Source organism: Dipodomys merriami, unplaced genomic scaffold (genome assembly GCF_024711535.1).
Source record: "Dipodomys merriami isolate MVZ:Mamm:240054 unplaced genomic scaffold, mDipMer1.0.p SCAF_3, whole genome shotgun sequence".
Classification (NCBI taxonomy): Eukaryota; Metazoa; Chordata; class Mammalia; order Rodentia; family Heteromyidae; genus Dipodomys; species Dipodomys merriami.
This window is the reverse complement of record NW_027204492.1, coordinates 19,535,842-19,555,712: the sequence shown is the minus strand read 5'-3', so window position 1 is coordinate 19,555,712 and position 19,871 is coordinate 19,535,842. Positions and strand designations below refer to the sequence as shown.

The 19,871-nt window shown below is 46.4% G+C and overlaps 1 protein-coding gene and 1 pseudogene across 2 annotated transcripts; one reads left to right on the top strand and one right to left on the bottom strand.

Moving 5' to 3' along the window:
- Positions 1 to 332: 332 nt before the first annotated feature.
- Positions 333 to 9,834, bottom strand: Apln (apelin). Of its 2 annotated transcripts, none has more exons than XM_070038938.1 (3): positions 9,416 to 9,834; positions 3,501 to 3,668; positions 333 to 2,791 (listed from the first exon to the last, which is right to left on the bottom strand). In XM_070038938.1, the coding sequence occupies exons 1-2, from the start codon at positions 9,480 to 9,482 to the stop codon at positions 3,502 to 3,504; spliced, it is 234 nt and encodes a 77-aa protein (XP_069895039.1). In that variant the 5' UTR covers positions 9,483 to 9,834; the 3' UTR covers positions 333 to 2,791; position 3,501. The 2 variants fall into 2 exon arrangements, with proteins under 2 accessions (XP_069895039.1, XP_069895038.1); XM_070038937.1 differs by having other exon boundaries at positions 333 to 1,597; positions 9,416 to 9,554.
- A 4,709-nt stretch (positions 9,835 to 14,543) lies between these two features.
- On the top strand, positions 14,544 to 14,643 carry LOC138840520 (U6 spliceosomal RNA; annotated as a pseudogene).
- The last annotated feature ends 5,228 nt before the right edge of the window (positions 14,644 to 19,871 follow it).

Genomic DNA, 19,871 nt, shown 5'->3' with positions numbered 1-19,871 from the left:
CACATCTATAGAATTTCCTACAGGATGCACCAAATGTATGCATTTCGATCACTCCTATCTCCGTTGCTTTGGGTTTTGCTCTGCATTATGTATGCTTGCGTGCCCCTAATGGGTTTTTTAAGCAAATTAGCATGTACCCAATGTTTCTTTGTGTTCTGGAAGATATTGACATTTTGACAACAAACACGAAGATATAGGAGATATGGGGCAGGACTGAATTGAACTCTCTGTATCTCGTTTTTCAGGCTATCTCATTTATCAAGCAACTTTACTTTGTGAAACATAAAAATGATACATACAAAGTGATTACAAAATATATTTATTGCTGAGAACATAACATTTTTCAAGAAAGGCAAACTGGTAAAGAAGTCCCAAAAGTGTTCAGAAGTAGAGAAAATAGAAGACACCCACCAAGGCTACAAAACAATTTGTAGTAGAAATACTGTCTTGAATCAACATGCTCTTAAGTAAATTGCTTTTGAGAAATCCTTTTAAGTGACTGCTAAAAAATTAGGACATTCCAATAGATGCCAAAAGACTTAAAAGTGGGTTGTATTTTATGTGCACTGGTCATTAAGCACAGATTCCTTTGTGAACTTGTGGTGAATCAGTTGAGAGACCAGTTGACCTAAAACCAATTTGGGATGCAGGCACTTACTGCCCCCCCCCGTCTTGCACGTGCAATCTTTGGGCACAAGAACAACCCTGGCCCCCAGGGGGAAAGGAACGCCCATCCTGAATGTGACCTCCAAGAGTAAGGGCAAGTATCAGCTTTTAACTCTTTATTATAAAGACATATTTACATAGAACAATCTTTACAAACACAGTGAACACAATTATGGGAAGAGGGGACAGTTTCTTAATGAGAAGGGCCTTAATATCTTTGTATAAATTAGCATAAGAATCATACATAATCACTTTAAATAAGACAGCCTCCATGCCCATCCAGGCTCCCCCTTTGCCACACCTCCCCCCAACATCTTTCCTCTTTTTCAGCCTCTTTTCTCCCCTTCCCCTTGGGGCTGGGCTTAGCTACAAGTCATTGCAGGCTGATGAGGCAGGAACTTCAGAAAGGACAAGGAGGAAGAAGGCTAGGTCCCTGTTGAGGGACCAGTGGCAGAACAGGCACTGGGCAGCTTCTACTCTAAGCCCTGGGGTGATGAGGCTGTGCCTTGCTCCACAGGGTGGGCTCAGACACAGCAGCAGCAATAGCAGCAGCAGCAGCATTAGCAGCAGTGAGAAAGAAAAGGATTTAGGGGATGTAGACAGGCAAACACCAGGGTTATTGTGGGACGTGGGGGGTCCTGCTTCCCACTGGCCCCACACACATGTAGGTGGGCATTAAGTTTTGTCTTCTCTTTGTCCCTCCTGAGAAGCCTGTGAAAAGGATGCTTGCTCACGCAAAAGGCAAGATGACTCTACCCCCTCTCTCCTTCAGGGAAGAGTTGCAGAAAGCTCCTCATGGAAGATGGGACGTCCTGGTAGAGAGGTGTACCCCATTTGTACAAACTCCCGTTTCTCCTTCCTTCCTTCTCTCCATCTAGTTCCTCTTCTCTTGTTGTCCACTCTTTGCCCTCTGCCCTCTAAGAAGAGGCCACTGGAAATAAGGGTGGAGGATTATTTAAGGCTACTTCTGGTTCTGGACAACAAGTGCTGTTGAGGTGTAAGGGGTCCCAATTATGGAACCATCCAGCCCAGGATGGAAATGGAGCAGCCTGAGAGGTGGGAGCAGCTCCACCCCCATTCCCACACAGGGCAGTTCACAGGTAGCTTGCCTCTCCTCTTTTCAGCCACCAGTAACCCTAACCCTAGGGAAAAAGGCACTTCATTTGTTTTGAAAGGACATCATCAAGAGGGAAGGAGGTATCATAAAGTGGGAGTTGGGAGACCTGGTCCCTATTCTGGCTCTGCAGTGGCCCAAGCAGGTCAATCCCCTCTCCTTTTGCATAAGAAGGCTGAGCTAAGAGATCTTCTAAGGTCCTTTGGGTCCTGCTTTTCTGTGATTCTTGGCAAAAACAAACCTCCTACTTGGCTTTCACTCCCTGAAGGGTATAGAGTCATGACTCAGACACTGAATTAGCTGGGGCTAAGTGGGGGTTGAGAGTATTAGGAGACAGCAGAAGATGAGAGAAGTGACAAACTACCTCATGGCCTCCTCTCCTTCATCTCTTCCTTAACTTGGCCAAACACAATGATGAGGCTACAGCTGCTGTTTCTGTTGTACTTTAGTCTTCAACCACATTCATCAAAGTGCCATGTCTTCCATTTCAGCGCCCCGATGCAACCTGTCTGGATCCCAACAATCTATGCCTCTAATTAGAACCTCTTATTATGCATCTCTGTATTCTTTTCTAGAAGCTGGCTAAGGGGTTCAGCTGACAGGAAATAATAGAGGTGCAAGATCCCACTTCTGAGAAGGGAGTGTTTCCACCCAGATGCCAGAGCACACATGAGGAGGGAAAGGGTCAAGTGAAGGGCAAGGCCAGAGCTAGGTGAGGTAGGGACTCGGGCATCAGTGGACCAGAGAAGAGCTGAGTTTCCATAGTCAGTCCAGGGAGTGGCCAGAAGGATGTGCTGAATGGATCCTTGTGAGAGAAATGGAATCATCTGAATAAGAAGCAGGACCACACTATTAGAGGAAGCTGGTGGGTGAAAAGAGCTGGGATCATCAGGAGCTATACCAGCTGCAGGATGAGAGTTGAACAGATATGAAGGCTCCACAGAAACAGATGAATCTGTGGAGTAGAGAGAACTGCAGAGAGGGCAGGCACTTGGGGGGGCATTTTCAGTCCTAAAGAGACAAAAACAAAAAAAAAAGACGAGAGAAGTCATAAACATAGGTCAAAGGACACCTCACCCTCCACTCCAAGAAAGGACAGGAGATAGCTTTCATTCCATGTTTCATTCCAACCCTTGAACCTAATGCTTGAGGTGCTATATTAGCTAGTCTCTGTCCCAGCGCAGTGATAGCAGGCCGGACCTCCAAACCGAGTTCCAGCTCTCTCAATGTTTTTCTCCTTTCCGTAGCTCTGGACGACCACAGCCACACTTTCCAGGATCTCACACTCTCCTTCTTCCTTCTGCCCGCTAAATCTCAAAGCGTTGCCTCCTTCCCATTCACACCCTGGACCTGGGGAGGTTCTGCACTGTACACCTGTGCATGCCTCTCCAATCAAGGCCTGCTAGAACTTCCAGAACTGTCCAATGGCCAGCCTGTCCAGCCCTAGGCAGCAGCAAGGTAGAGGACAGTACTCAGCACTTGAAGGTGGGGGGAGCCACCAGGAGATGAGTCCAGTGTCAAGTCCATCTCGGGGCCTCAGTCTCCTACTCTGAGAAATGGAGGGGCGAAACAATGTTTAAAAATCTGTGGTTGGTGCTATGCTTCCTTGCTGGGTGGACCTGGCCAATGGTAAGCCACAGGGTCACTAACAAGTCTGTATTAGGCTGTCCCTCCCCATCCCTGTTAGTTCTCCCCCTTAACCAGGGACTCTAGTACCTACTTCAGAAAGGCATAGGGCCCTTATGGGAGAGGCGAGGACGCTGGCGGCGAAATTTCCTCCGGCCACCCTGCCAGGTTCCCGGTCCATTCCTTGAAGCTCTGGGCTGCACCAGGTAGTGAAGGTTGCCTTCCTCCATCCCATTCCCATCTGAAGGCAGCATCAATGGCACTGTAAGAAGAGGGAAGCCTGTTAGCCAGGAAGACTGTTGGAAACAGTAGGAAGCAGGAGAGGATGTTTTTCTTTACTATCCTGGTGAAAAAGGTGCTGTTTGTACTGTGTCCTGGAACAAATGGATGCACTCACATGTTGTCACTAACATAGCTGCTTTTATGTTCTTTTGAGTTCTGTTTCTGACAGGCACAGCTGGACACTTCCTTTACAATGTCATTGAGAGGTATACTCTGGGACAGCAAGCCTATACTTGGCTATGGTGCAGGAGGCAGACCCTCATGGTACACTAGTGACTTGTTCAAGCCTTTCACAAATACAAAAATCACAGTGACTCTTCTTCCATTGACCCACCACTTGGATCCCACAGTTATCTGATGGAATTACATATGCTCCACTTAGCCTCTTTGTTTCTTGTCTGTGGGATTTTAAAGCAAATCTCAAACATTATGTCATTGTAGGCCTACATCCTCTGGTAGGCTGGATGGCCTAATTTTGTGTGCTAACAATCTCATCTCTCACACCTGGGCAGTCCTCAGTGGTTGAGATCTCTGAGGCACATGGGCCGTTCCAGAGACTTCCCTGTGTGTCTGCCTGGGACATGTCTAACTAGCCTGCTTTCTGCTGCACTCTATGACCAGATTTTGAGGCTATGAAATCTTGTTTGAATGAATGAATGATCACCTATAGCAAGCATGAATGTGTACCAGGAGAAGGGTGGGCAACTGCAGCTATTACCTCCCCACTATGGCCTACCACCTATCATTCACAGAAAACACCTTCTATCCTTCTGTTCAAACCCCTGCTGGCTTCTGTTTGAGTCTCCCTAGCTCCTCTTCTACTTCTTTCCACATCTGGCTTGCAGTAGAAGTTGTCTGATGCTAGCCTGAGCCCTGACAGTGCAATCCAAGCAGAGCTGGGCGTACTTGGACAGGATGAGGGAGAAGGCACACTTGCCAGCTCTCATGGAGCCTGCAATCCAGCCAGGGAAACCAAGCTGGCACCCAGAGGTAAGCCTGCCCACTGGGGGAAGGCAGTGTAGGGAGATGAAATGGTGCTGGAGAGGAGGTGAATGGACACAGTGCTTGTGCAATGCACAGTGTGGGGCCGGTCTGCAGAAATAATGGTGTGTGAGGCCAGGAATAATGAATAATACCAGGGTCTCTTCCCTTCCCACCATCAGATTTGCCTTCAACTATAGTCCTGTCCCTTGGGCCTTATTGCTATCCATCCAGGAACTCCCTAGCTCACAGTTTCCATATAGTCTTCCATTGGCTGCTCCCTCTTCCCTTGCCTCAACACCCCCATGTCTCGTTTCTTCCTTGGACCCTTGGCTCTTGTGAGTTCTCCTTTGCATGCATATGCTTTCCAGGTATTTCACTTCCTTTTGGTTCAAAAGTGGGCAAGGTTTATCCTTGGAGCCATCTTTGCCCAGCCTATAGGACATACTCTCCCTCCCCACTCACAACCAGATACCATATTCTTTCAACCTGCACCCTCTTTTCCTTCTTCTTCAGGGAAAACCACCAGGCTCATTAGTACCCAGCTGTTCAGTAGGGTTATTTGGGTTCACCAGCCACAATTTCATTCTGATAGCCAGGATAGGTTAATGTGACAGCTCAGCCCTTAAACTCTAACCCATGAGCATTAAAACAAGTTATATTAGCACTTTGGGGAAGAAAGGAGAGCCCAAGGTAAGAGGTTGCTTTTGTCTGGCTGATCTAGAGGTCCCTTCTTGCTACATCTCTGAAAGGGCTGGGGTTGGAGAGGAAGAGAAGGGAAGAATGTTCATCAAGTTCCACCCATGCTGCTCCAGTTCTTGCCCAGAGTTTTGAGATCTTTTCAAGGCTTAGCTGGAGCACTTTTGGTGGATCTGGATGAGGCTGATGATGAGGCAGATCCAGAGATACACTTGGGGCATGGTGCAGTAAGGATTGTGTAGTGCATTGGCCATGCATAAGGGAATGACCCTAGGGGCCTCAAAAATACAAGTGAAACCCTAGTTCTCACATCTGTGCCTTCAATTGATAGTGGTAGGGGCACAGGCCACTGTGCCCCAAGGGTGCATTGGGCAGGAGGAGGGCATGCATGGTGTTAGGAGAGAGACAGTTATCAACCCCATGTGCTCAGCAGCTTAGACTCTCTGTGGCAGTCAGAAAAGGAGGGCTGGGGGAAGGGTTCTATAGGAAGGGTGATCAACAGCCAGGATGGGGAGCAGGATGAATGGCTCAGACTCAGGCTAGGATTCAGTCCAGGAAGATGTCTAGACTCCAGGCCTGCAGACAAGAGCCATACTAAGCTCATAGAGTATTACACACACTCTACTGCAGCCATCCAGAAGACCCTGGTCTCTTGCATTCTATTCTCTTGGGTGGAGGACTCCTTGTCTTCCTCATCACAGGAAGTCTGCAGACTCCTCCCTTGCTCTAAGCCACCTGCTACCTACTTTCGCTGCTGAGTCTGGCTTTCCCTCAGGTAAGCTGACACCTGAAACCATAGCTTTGTCCTTTCCAAAGGGAAAAATTAGAGGCTATTGATTCTCATCGCTGCAGAGGTCCTAGCTGTACAAAAGAATTCTCTTTCAGATTGGGAGCCATCCCCAGTACACTTCATCCAGTTCATTTGCAGCTTTAAAGGAAGGCTCTATCCTCCAAAGAATCTCAGGCCTGAAGGGCTTAGAACTATTGCTCAAGGAAGTGCCTGCAGCAATAAAGCTACAGCATCTCTACACTGAGAAAGGCAGTCAAGGGGAGAACAGAATTGGATTTCCATGCCACCTGAACACCAACCCCCTCAATGCACAGAGGTATATGCACACTTTTTAGGAACAATGCCAACTTCACAAGGAATGGTAATCTGTTTTCTGTGTCAGGATTCCATCTGTCATGATTCCTGAAAAGCCCACTGTCAGGAACTGGTAGTGACCCCTCTGCTGTTGGGTGACTCTGGCTCCAGGATGAGAAGCCCAGCTTCATGCCCAGGTTTTCTCTAGAGCCCGGTGCTGCCTTCTGGTACCAGCTTTGCTGCTCTGGATGCATCAGGCTCTGGTAGCCTGGCCCTACACTTGCCTCAGTCTTTTGCTGTTGACAGCCTTGGCTTAAGTTACATGGGTGCTTAGCACTTAGGTTTGGGCATAGAATGGAAATGCCCCCCTAGTGTCTATGGGACTGGGGTCCAGTAGGCTGTCCTCAAACTGACACTGTGACTGAATAAAGCAGGGGCTGGTAAGGGGGAGTAAAGGGGGAAAAAGAGGTGCTCAAAGACCAAGGGACACTTGGCCCAGACCCAGCAGCTCTTAGACAGAGAAGAGCAAAGTATATCTCAGGTCAGGAGGCAGTGGAGGACAGCGGGTGGTGAGCGGGGAGGGCAGTGGAGGGGGTGGGCATTCCAAGTCAGGACAGAGTGTGGGGAGAGAAGAGGTAGCATGTTTTTCAGGTCTGGAACTTTGACTGGAGCCTCTGGCTGGGGAGAGCACATGCAAGTCTGGGCCAAGGACAAAGTAGTTCTGAGGCCCAGGCAGCAGGAGAAGGAGACCTATGTACCTAGACTTTGTCTGGTGGCCACCTGTCCTACTTTGGCTCTAGGAGAGGACAGGAGATGACAAGGCAGTAGGAGCCTTAGAAATTTTTAGCATCAGGCTTAAGCAAAATGTGAGGGCAATGTATATTCCTAAATCGGGGTGGGCAGATGAGCTAATGACAAAGGAAAGATTAAAGGAAGAGGTGGAAAGATCTAAGCCAGAAGCATGCACTGTTCTAGCAGGATGACTAGCTTCTCTTCCCTTGAAACTGCACTACCCCATTGGCTGGATCCCCATATGGCTCACTTTCCCATTGATCAAGGATTTCCTTGTAGCCTGGGGGAGGGGACAGAGTATACAGATCAGGCAGCCCCAGCTTCCTGTGGGTCACCGTTTCCACACTCACTCTTTTTCTTCCCTGATGGCACCACCTTGGAGGCTTTGATGGCTAAGGTTTCATACAAGGGGCTTGTATTGCTATTTATACTGGATGGGAAGTTCTAGGATGGAGGGACAGGAGCTTTTGGGATCTTTATTCTTATCTTTTGCTCCCTTGCTGACACTGCCTGGCAGACAGGTGTTTGAGCATAAAGTCTGCTCTTCTCATGGGGCTGGGAAGGTGGCTCAGTGGTAGAGCGCTAGCCTTGCATGCCTGAGGCCCTGGGTTCGATTCCTCAGCACCACATAAGCAAAAAGAAAAAAGCCGTAAGTGGCGCTGTGGCTCAAGTGGTAGAGTGCTAGCCTTGAGCTGAAGAGCTGAGGGACAGCGCCCAGGCCCAGAGTTCAGGTCTCATGACTGGACCCCCCCCCAAAAAAAAAGTCTGCTCTTCTTCCCAAGGAGGTAAATGACTCAGTTTTGGAGTCCTGAGGAAAGAAACCACTGGACAGCTGCCTGGAGGCAAAAGGTACCAGACCGAACCAACCTGCCTTCCTGAAAATCCTGACAGTGCCCTAGAATCAGGGCAGTGCCAAGGAACAAAACAGAGAAAGGAAGGTGGCCTGTGAAGACAGGCAGGCAGAGTGGGTCAGACCTGTAGAGGCTCCTGGGCTTCAGCCCATCATCCTGTTCTAGAAGGTTTAGAACCAAGTAGGACTCTCTGCCCTTGATCTAGGAAACGTAGTACTCTGCCCTCTCCCCTTCCTCCCTGTGGCCTCAGCCCTGGCACTGGCATTAGTCCTCCTAGTCTTGGCCTTCTCCTTCTGTAGTGACAGGCAGGCAGTAGTGGCAGCCAGATCACAGGACTGTAGCAGTTGGAGGTGGGAGTTGGCGGGCCCAGGAGATACTGACGCACAGAGGACAGGCAGCCTGGAAATCAGCTTGGGGCAGGCCAGGGAGTACTAGTGCCAAGTATTACCAGGTTGGGGTTTGGTACAGGTGGGGGTGAAAAGAATCTTCCCTGAGCTGCATCAGGTCAAGTGGTTGTGTTTCTTGGTTTGATGCCTGGAGACAGAATTCAAAAGATGCAAACCCATGCCTGGGGGAGTGGGGTCTGAAACAAGGATATAGAAGATCGGAGTACCTGGGGTGGGTTGGAATCTGTAGCGGAGGAGGGTGTCCCATGCTAAGCAGTGGAAAAGACCAGAGAAGATCTTAGCCTAAGGCAGGAGAAGACCAGTCCAGTCTGGTCCAAGCCCAGCCTCGGGGAGGGCTGTCTCTGCTCATATACAGGCTGAAAGGAACAACAGCTGGGATCCACGCTGCTGCCACCCCACCACACGCTCCTCCTGACTATGCAACAAGTGTCACGTCTCCATGCTGGCACATAAATCCCTAGTGGCCAGCACCCCTGGACTGGCCGGCCGCCCCTAACGTCTAAGAGCCAAAAGACCTTCAACACGGTGGGGGGGCAGTCCACTCAGCTGTGGTCAGCTCTTTTCCATTGATCCACGCGGACAGTAGGGCACATTCCCCGCCCCCCACCACCACGTGGGGTGCAGTGTGCAAGACATCGGGAGCTCCTTGGCCAGTGAAGGGCGGTCAAGAGGGGGCCAGGCGATCACTGAGGATGCCCAAAGACATGCCGACCCCCAGCCCACTCCCACCCCTCCTGCCGGAGGAAGCAGCTGGTTGGGAGCTCTGTCAATCAGCCTCCCGGCCCGGCGTGGCGCGTGGCGGCTTGTGCCTAGCTCGCGCCTGGCTCTGCGGGAGGCAAGGAGAGCGTGAACTGGGGGCAGAGGGAGGGGAGAGCAGGGGGGAGCGCCGGTGGGCGAGCGTGCACTCACTCACCTCCACACACCGCAGTCAAGGAGAGCCAAAGCAGCAACAGTGCCTGCACGCAGAGCCGCAGATTCATGCTGCAGTTTTGTACTGATGGGCGGGTGGGAGAGTTGAAGACACGGAGGAGCTCAGAGGCAAAGAAAGGAGAGAGCCCAGAGCGGTGCGGGATGAGTGCGGGAACCGAGGTCTTATGGCTGGGGTTGGGGTGGGGTGGGAGGGGTGCGTGCGTGGTGTGCACCCCTGCCACGCCACAAGCGACCAGCTGCTGTACCCGCACGCTCGCGGCCTCTCCTCTCGTGCAGCGTCTCTTTGCCACCGCGCGTGGCGGCGCCGTGAAGCTGGCCTCCGGTGATCCGGGGGAGAGGAGGTGACGGCAAGCCTGTGCCAAGCGGTTGGCTTTCCTCCGCTGGGACTCCAACTGCCCGTGGTCCAGCTGCCAGCGAGAATGCGCCCGCTCACTCCCGTGGCTGCATTTTGTAGTTTGCGGCTTGGCTGAGAGCCCACTTGGTCATGTGGTCATTGGGAGGGCTGACGGGGGGGGGGGGGGAGGAAGAGGGAGAGGAGGGAACAAGCCTCCTTTGCACCGCCCCCCCCACCGCCCCCCTTCCCTCACGCACTCTGCTGCTCCAGGACGGGCATAAGAGGGATCCCCGAGGTGGCCCCACAACAAAGGCTGCACATTGGCTTGGACAACCCACAAGCGCTCCTAAGACAATGCCCGTTTGGCTGAGGGCCAGGGGGTTAGTGGAGACCTAAAAGATTTCCAACACAGGAAGTGTGGAGGGGCGTGCTTAACCCTTTCTCACCTGGCCTCCTTCAGAGCGGCCACAAAAACTGTCTACTTGGAGAAACATCCCATCCACACTGACCCCATTCATTCCTCCTCCCTCCCACCTCTGACTCTATGGTCCTTCTTATCACTCTGCAGCCCCAAGAGTTTGCTCAAGAGCTTTCAACACTAGTCCAATTATTTTCACTTCACCTTCAACTAAATTGGAATGGGAGATGATTACCCTGGTTTGTGCCCAAAACTTGATTCATTGTTCACACACTCATTTCTCTTACTGTCTCCCAGGAGGTATCCTCTACTTGGTCTGCAACACCTCCGTCAACATCCCAGCCTATGAGCTCTTCATTCTTACAACTGACCCTCAAATGCCAGGTCATCAGAAGACTTCCAAGGTAACAGTAATCTAGGAGAGACTTCCCCTTGGTTTTTTTCTCACTGTTTAGGATGTACAAGTCCTACCACATGCCACTCTCTTTGGAACTGTCCCCTATCCACTTCCCCATCATCATAAAGAGAGGTTGGTTTATCCAGGTCCACGCAGTGGAGACTGCATTTCTTTTTACATATACCTGGCATGCCTCTTTATAAGTGCCTCCTGAAATCTTCTCCCCTTCTAGACTAAACTAGTCCCTTCTACAGCCTGGGAGCTTCCAAACAGAGACTGCCTGTTGCATCAGATAGGAAACACCCAGGATGGGATCCTATGTTTTCACTCTTCTGTATTTTTCTAAAGTCCCCACCAGTATCATTCTCTACACATAGATGGCACTCTCTCAACACATGTTAAATCAAATGTGTTTCCACCTTGCAGCAAAACCAGGCAGCTTTGTTTAAAGTTTAAGACCAGATTCAAACAAAGGCATATTGGACAGTGCCTATGTGGGCCATAAAAGACATGAAATATTACAATGAAATATTTTTGAAGTGTTACAAAAATGCAGCAATCTACTATTTAGTATCAGTTTCCTGCCACCAGAATGTCTTACCTCCACAAAAGAAGGATCTTTGTTTTGTGCTTGTGTCTCTCCCTAAACCCAGAAGAGTGTTTGGGGGCATAATTGGTGCTTGATACATAATTTTAAATATATGGACGTACTATTCAAACACACTCCTATTGCCTAAATCAGGGGATCTGGAATAGAATTCTTGTTCATGGGCTATGATCCCATTAGCGCCCCCCCCCCAAATCACAAAGTAAAGCATCTCTCTTCAGCCAAAAGACCCTGGTGCTGAGCAAGTGGGCACAGTACCACAAAGTAATTCTTTCTCTGCTATGCCCATGGAAGCCTGTTCCAGAAGAAAAAACAGCTTCTTAATGTAAGGCCTTACAGGTCTTACATGTACAATAATGTCTGCCCTATACACTTTGGTATGTCATGGGATCAAATGCAACAATGCACATGAAGGTACAGTGCAGATCATGAAAGCTTTGGAAGGTCATTTTTACAAAACATCTGGGTCCTACCCATGCACACCTAAATTAATGCCCCCCCCTATCTAGGTTAATAGAAGCCTTCAATCACACCTCCACTATGAAGCTATTGTTCAATGGTTAGAGAAGTATTTCCCATACATAACCTACTAATGTATTTTAAATGAAGTTTAAATTCAGTTCCTTTGTCACACAGGCCACATTTCAGTTATTCAGTTTTCCAGCTACTCTATTGGACAGCAAAGAACAGAAATGTCGATCATGGCATTGATGTTGATCATGGCATTTGATGGCTCATTCATTCTGCTTGTTCTATAATTCTTTTTCCTACCTAGACTAATCCTCAACTGTACAAGGTAAGGTGAAAAAAAGGGAAAGATTAAAAATGAATGCAAAGCAGTTATAGATTGAAGACATTCATTAAGGTAAGATGAAAAGAGCTTAACATTTAGGAGAAACATTTCAAAACTGAGTCCTTCTCTCCACTTGACCAAACTCCATTCATTTTTCTAGTCCCAACTCCAAGACCTCTTCCTCCTTCTTTTTCAGGCTATTCCTTGCCCATTGTGAGGACAAAGGTCCTCCTCATGACAGCTATGGCCACAGTGTGTGTGTGGCGGGGGGGGAGGGGGGGGTCATGGGGCTTGAACTCTGGGCCTGGGCGCTGTCCCTCAGCTCTTCAGCTCAAGGCTAGCGCTCTACCACTTGAGCCCCAGCACCACTTCCGGTTTTCTGAGTGGTTTATTGCAGATAAGAGTCTGACGGCCTTTCCTGCCCAGGCTACCTATGAACCTCAATGCTCAGATCTCAGCCTACTTAGTAGCAAGGATTACATGGCCACAGTTTTCATCAGCACTACTCGAGAACATAGAAAGCATTTTTAATGGATGTACCATCCTCTTTGGACCATGTTCTATACAGAAGGCCAACCACCATTGTATGCAAATGCAATTGTGATCACAAACTGTGAATCCTTTGTAGACTCCCTGGAATGTCCAGTTTTCCTATGTATCTCCACCATCCAGATTTTAGGGTCACCAGAATGTGACAGTGTCTAGTTTGTACTCTGTTTGTCCAATAAATACCTAAGCAGAACTCTGTGTTGGCTTTTGTTCAGGAAGATGATACTGTTGACTTAATAGTGCAGAAAATGTGTTTGAACATTTGTTTGGGAGACCATGTGCCTCCTGCCCTGATGAAGCAAGTCACTGTGAAACACACTGTTGCCCTTGAGGATCAGATCTACCATCAGAGGTTAAGACTCTGTTTCCAGTCACAGTGAGGGACAATTTGGGACAGGAGTAGGACTCTGAATTGTGGGAAAAAGAGATGCTATATCTGGGCTATGTGACTTGTTCCCCTCATGGACATTATACATAAATTATTCAGATCTGCATAGTGACCTATGTCATCACCACCAGCTACTAAAGTTCAACTGACTCATCCATGTCTGTATACTGTGGGTTTATGTGAACAGTGCAGTAAATTAAAAAGAAGGCAGATTTACATAATAGATTTCAAATCTTGCCTCAACCTCATTCATTGGCTGTGTGATATGGATGAGTTAGTTAGCCTCATCATACTTAGTTCCTTCCTTTGTTAAATAAGTGCAATAATGGTACCAACTTTATGTGCTATGGTTTCAATGTCTATGTCCCTCCAAAAGAGGAGATTTCTTTTTTAATGCCAGTCATGGGGCTTGAACTCAGGGCCTGGGAGCTGTACCTGAGCTTTTTGCTTAAGGCTAGCAGTCTACCACTTGAGCCATTTTTCCACTTCTGGCTTTTTTGGGGGTGATTAACTGGAGATAAAAGTTTCACAGTCTTTCTAGCCCAGGCTGGCTTTGAATCATGAACCACAAATTTCAGCCTCCTGAGTAGCTAGGGTCACAGGCATGAGCCACCAGTGCCAGTTAAGAGGAGCTTTTTGGAAGGTTAATAATCATGAGAGTTCCACCCCTACAAGTAGATTGGTGCTCTTATAAAAAGAGGTTGGGGGCTGGGAAGGTGGCTCAGTGGTAGAGTGCTTGCCTTGCATGCCTGAGGCCCTGGGTTCGATTCCTCAGCACCACATAGGCAAAAAGAAAAAAAGCTGGAAGTGGCGCTGTGGCTCAAGTGGTAGAGTACTAGCCTTGAGCTGAAGAGCTGAGGGACAGAGCCCAGGCCCAGAGTTCAGGCCCCACGACCGGCCCCCAAAAAATAAAAAACAAAAAATAAATAAAAAGAGGTTGAAGGGAGCAATCTAGTGTCCTTTTTGCCTTTCTGGCTTCTGTCATGTGAGGGCACAGTTCCATTCCCTCCAGAGTAATATAGCACTCAAGGTAGTACTTTGGAAGAGGAGAAGAGGGCTTGGGAACTTACACCAGACACCAAAGATGCTGGTACCATGATCTTAGAAATAATTTTTGACTGCTTATAAATTATTAGTCTTGAGGCTGGGAAGGTGGCTCAGTGGTAGAGCGCTTGCCTTGTGTGCATGAGGCCTTGAGTTCGATTTCTCAGCACCACATAAGCAAAAAGAAAAAAGCTGGAAGTGGCACTGTGGCTCAAGTGGTAGAGTACTAGCTTTGAGCTGAAGAGCTGAGGAACAGTGCCCAGGCCCAGAGTTCAGGCCCCACAACTGACCTAAAAAAATTATTAGTCTTAGCTATCTTGTTATAGCAGCAGGAACAGGTGAAGACAGACATTATTAAATTAGATAATGCAAAGTAAAGTACTTAGCATAACCCCCCCCACACACACACACAAACACACTATAGTTACTGCTTTAATGTTAGTCTCCTTTTCATATGCTCTCTCTTGACTTCTGGGTTTAACCCTGAGTCTCCTGGAACTGATTTGGAAGGAAAGACTCTGTCTCCCCCTTGCTCCATTTATATCTATTTTCTTAGTAACCATTAAAGCTGCATCCTCTACTTGCCTTGGCAGCACATATACAAAATTGGAATGATACAGAGAAGATTAGCATCCACTGCACAAGGATGATCTGAAAATTTATGAAGCATTCTATATTTTAACATGTATTTGCATGTAGAAAACAAAAGAACTGCTGTCAGGCACTGGTGGCTCATGCCTTTAATCCTAGCTACTGGGAAGGCTAAGATTTTAGGATCACAATTTGAGGCCAGCCCAGGCAGAAAAGTCTGTGAGACTCTTACCTCCAATAAATTACTAAGAAAAAGCCAGACATAGTGCTGTGACTCAAGTGATACAGCACTAGCCTGTAAGACAAAGAGGCTTAACGGCAATGCCCAGGCCTTGAGTTCAAGCAAAAACAACCCCAAAAAAACAAACAAAAAAAACCCTGCTCCCTATCTTATTTCCCCAAAGCACCAGTGACTTTTGGCGCTATTATTTTTGTCAGTCATGGGGCTTGAACTCTGGGCCTGGGCACTGTCCCTCAGTTCTTAAGCTCAAGGCAAGTACTCTACCACTTGAACCACAGAGCCATTTCTAGTTTTCTGGTGGTTAATTGGAGATAAGAGTCTCACAGAATTTCCAGCCTGGGCTGGCTTTGAACCGTGATCCTCAGATCCCAGCCTCCTGAGTAACTAGGATTACAGGCATGAGCCACCCACCAGCACTCAGCTATTAGAGCTATTAAGATGAGTGCATTTGATCCAGGGAATAAATACATGATAGTGGTTTGAAGTTATACCTTCTAAGTGTGATTCTCATTCTCATTCTAACAGGGCCTTTGGAAAACAATATCCTACACCAAGGTAACACCAGCTTCATGGAAAAAGCACTTGAGTCACTTTGATATGACTTCTCTACACAGCACTCACCTTGTTTCACAATCAATTGAGGAAGAGAGTCTGTCTGGCAATCTCCAACCCAACTTTCAACATACAGGTCTAGCCACTGAAGCCTCAAAGCACAATCCTGTCATATCCTATTCCTTTCTGCCTGCCCTCAATGATAATGATGATGACAATGACAACAATAGCTACAATTTCTTGTGCATGTACTGTGTGTCAAGCAGTAGCCTAAATGCTTCAGATGAGTTAACTCATCAAATCCTCATACTCATATAAGATAGGTCTTGTTCTTTAACATCACCATTTTGCAGATGATTTTTATCAGAGATTATATCATTTTTCCAGATTGGCCTAGCTTCAAGACCCATTCTTTCCCCTTTACTGGGCATCAAGAAGTAATGTTTCATTTCCTGGGCCCATATATCACTACTGGCAATTAAACATCTAATTCATAAAATTTTTATTTGGGAATCAAGAAGGCATGGTGGGTGAGTACATGTCTTCTGGAACTAGGTGGCCCAGTCACTTACTAAATAGATAACTTTAGGCAGATTATTAACCCTTTCTGAACATTAAGTTCCTCAAGTAAAAAGTAGGCCATCACCTAGCTCCTTCAGTTCTTGGAAGGGTGAATAAAGTACTTGGCAGAGTGCTTAGTTATCATAGTGAGGGGAGCATTGTATAACTCTTGTGAATCTTACAGATATTTGTTACATGTGTCTTACAAATACAAGAGTAAGTCTTCTGGGGCATGGGTCACATATACTTCTAATCCTAGTTACTCAGGAAGCTGAAAGCTAAGAATCAGGACTTAAAGCTAGCTCAGGCAGGAAAGTCCCTGAGACTCTTTTCAATTTTATTTTTTCTTTATTTTTCTTTATTTTTTCTTTATTTTTTCTTTATTTTTTAAATTTAATTTTATTGTCAAGGTGATGTACAGGGGTACAATGTAAGGTATTGAGTACATTTCTTGTTAAACATTGTTACCCCCTCCCTCATTTTTCTCCCACCTTCCCTCCCCCCCAAGGTATAAAGTTCATTTCCAACATAATGTCTTGTGAGTATCGCTGTTGCATTGGTCTCACCATTTTGTTTTTCCCCTACCCTGTCCCAGATCAGATAACTGTATATACAAGACTCAGTGTACCAAAATCAAATAGCATTGACAACAGGGTAAACCAAAGGAAAAAAATGAAAGAAAAAAGAAATAACTTCATACAGTGCATTAAAAACAACAACAACAAAAGAAAACTTTTTTCCATATCTTGGAGTTCATTTTGATTAGTATTATCTTATATGGTCATATATACATAGCTATTGAGCTATTATGAGCCTCTGCTAAGACTATCCTAGACATATACTAATTATTACAAATGAATGAAACCATGGAGCCAATATTTCTTTGGGTCTGTCTTAACTCTAATCAATCACCAAAATTTCTGGACATGGTCTTTGGCTCAAATGGTAGAATGAAAAACCTAAGGATAGTGTTCAGGCCCTGAGTTTGAGCCCATTACTGGTACCAAGAAAAAAAAAAGAGAGAAAAGGAGAAGGAAGGAAGGAAGGAAGGAAGGAAGGAAGGAAGGAAGGAAGGAAGGGAAGGAGGGAAGGAAGGAAGGAAAGAAAGGAAGTATTCTCACTGGGAGTGCTCTTACCCTAAGTAAATGTTCAATGAATGAAAGAAGGAATTGTAAAGTCACACTAAGAATGATTCTAAGTTTGATACCTATCAAGCATCTTTTAGCTGAGTCTTCACCAGTAGTTGAGAAATACTCGAAACCATGACCCTCCACCCTTGATTGTGTAATCATTGCTTTGATAGAAATAATGCAAATAATGGAGGGAGGAAAAGACATATAGATAGTGATAAGCCTTGCCAGCAACCAGGAAAATTTCATACTCAAAAGAGTCATTCCCATGCCCTTCATTATGCAGAAGGAGAAACTGAGGTCCCAAAAGTAAAGTATCAAAGTTATACAAAAAGGCGCTGGCAAACTTAAGACTGGTATCATGGTCAAAGTCACTTCAACGGTCTGCTGTTCTGTTGTGCCTTCCTGGCATAGCCTGGGGCTCACTGGCATTGTTGAACATGAACTTTCATTGTTCTTCTACTAAGTATTTGTCTTGCCTATTCTATTGACCACAACTGAGCTTTCTCTGTATCTATCAGAGCAGTCAGCATAATGCTTTCCATAGAATAGTGGAAGTTCAAGCCATATTCACAGATCAACTTTCCCACTGAGGTATGAGACCATTCTAATCAGAGACCATGATGTTAATTATAAGGAACCTATCCTGGAACTTTGTGAGTCAAGAGACTCTAGTTACTGTTTGGAGGAAATAACCTTGTTGTTGAATTTTGTCAAGCTTTCTTCTACAGCTAGCTGTATGATGCTCTCTCCCTTGTCTTGATGTCTAGTGCTTCCTAACCCTCATCACCAGAGTAGTAATTCTGTACTTCCAAAGAGGTTGCAAATGCCCTAGAAATGCGTAATCCCCTTGCATGAAATGTTTCTTCCAATTTCTTTGCAAATGATGTGCCTTTCAGGTTGTTTTATATGTTTAAGAGGGATCAGAGGTTCCCACAGATACACCTCACTTACCCAAAAACCATGCTCCTCAAAAATGTTCTAGCAATAGAATTAAGATAATTGGCTATTATTCCAACTGTCTGTGAAGATGCAACTGTTCATTAGCAGGATATGTCATAAGAGAAATCCATCATGAAGGTAAAGAACCACTCCTCTGCCCCTGACCCTAGCTCAGCCCCATCAAAGTGCCCTTTTCCCCCTGCATCCTGCCTAATTCCTTCTGATCCTTTGGCCTCTCCCAGCATCACACTGGTCCCTTGTTCCTCCTGTTTGTCTTTCAGAGCAGTTACATTTCCTTTTCACATCCTCTATGACGTCTCCCAGGAGCCTCCATCCTTCCTCTCCCCTAGGATCTATAAATACTCTGGTCTCCAGGGAGGCATGTAAATTCTTTCCTCAGCCAGCTAGGCCCATTGAGCTAGGTAGCCACTCCCAAATGAACAGGTTTGTGGGTATTGAGCCAGGGCCAAGAAAGACTGTTGGAGAAGACTAGGGGACCCATTGGATCTTATCTCTGAGACAGTGAGGTCAAAGACAAAGAGCTAATGACCTCCACACTGCTCTATCCCAAATCCAGTTTTTACCTTTGAAGTGATCAGAGCTAGACACTAATCACTATGTGGTTTCAAATCCTGGCCACAAACTGAACACTTGGATGGTTCTTACTATTTTATCTTTCATATATTAGCATGAAGAATCAAATACTTTGCTTAAAACATTTAATCTTAAAAAGGCAAAATGTTGGGGGTGGGGTGTAGGAAAAAAAAGAAAATTAGTCATTTTACAGAAAAACTTCATGCATTAGCTTCCCAGTGCTACTGTAGCAAATTACCACGAACTTCCTTCCCTACAACAAAATTATCCATTTTCATTGATAGAGACCAGAAATTTAAAATCAAGGAAGTTATAGGGCCAGGCCAGTAAACCATGGTTTGGAAGACAAATGTAATTCAGAAAATCATCCCCAACCTTGCAATAGTGAATATCTGTGGATTTGTCCTGGGGAGGTATTTAATGTTCCCAAGCCCCTTGTACTTTAATAAAAACAACTTGTGTTAGGGGAAACATCATTGTCATTCTCACCCTAGAGATGGCTTGCTTTCATCCTAGTGAATGTGTAATCCTGTTCCTAATAAGCAAGATGAAGAAGACAAGAAAATAAAGTTGCAGGATGAAGATAACTTCATAAATATGAACAGAAAGAGCAGGAGAGAGGAGGGGAGGGAGAGAGAGAGAGAAAGAGAAAGAGACAGACAAAGAGCAGCGAAAAAGAAAACAACTAACTCCAGGCTAAAGAGTTGATAATCAATCCATAAGGTAAGGGTTCATTAATTAGCTTGGCTGATTTTTTTTTTTTTTTTTTTTTTTGCCAGTCTTGGAGTTTGAACTCAGGGCCTAGGTGCTGTCCCTGAGCCTCTTTGTGCTCAAGGCAAGCACTCTACCACTTGAACCACAGCGCCACTTACTGCTTGTTCTGAGTAGTTTATTGGAGATAAGAGTCTTAATGGACTTGTCTCCCTGAGCTGGCTTGAACTGCCATCCTCAGATCCTAGCCTCCTGAGTAACTAGGATTACAGGGGCGAGCTACCAGTGCCTGGTGTTGGCTGATTTAAAAAAAAAAAAAAAACATTGAGATACCACCTCACCCCAGTTAGAATGGCTATAATCAAGAAATCTAATAGCAGATGCTGGAGGGGATGTGGACAGAAGGGAACCTTACTGCATTGTTGGTGGGAGTGTAAACTTGTTCAACCACTTTGGAAAGTACTATGGAGGTTCCTCAAAAGACTCCACATACAGCTCCCCTATGACCCAGCAACCCCACTTTTGGGCATTTACCCAAATGATCACAAACAAGACCATACTAAAGCTACCAGCACAACTATGTTTAT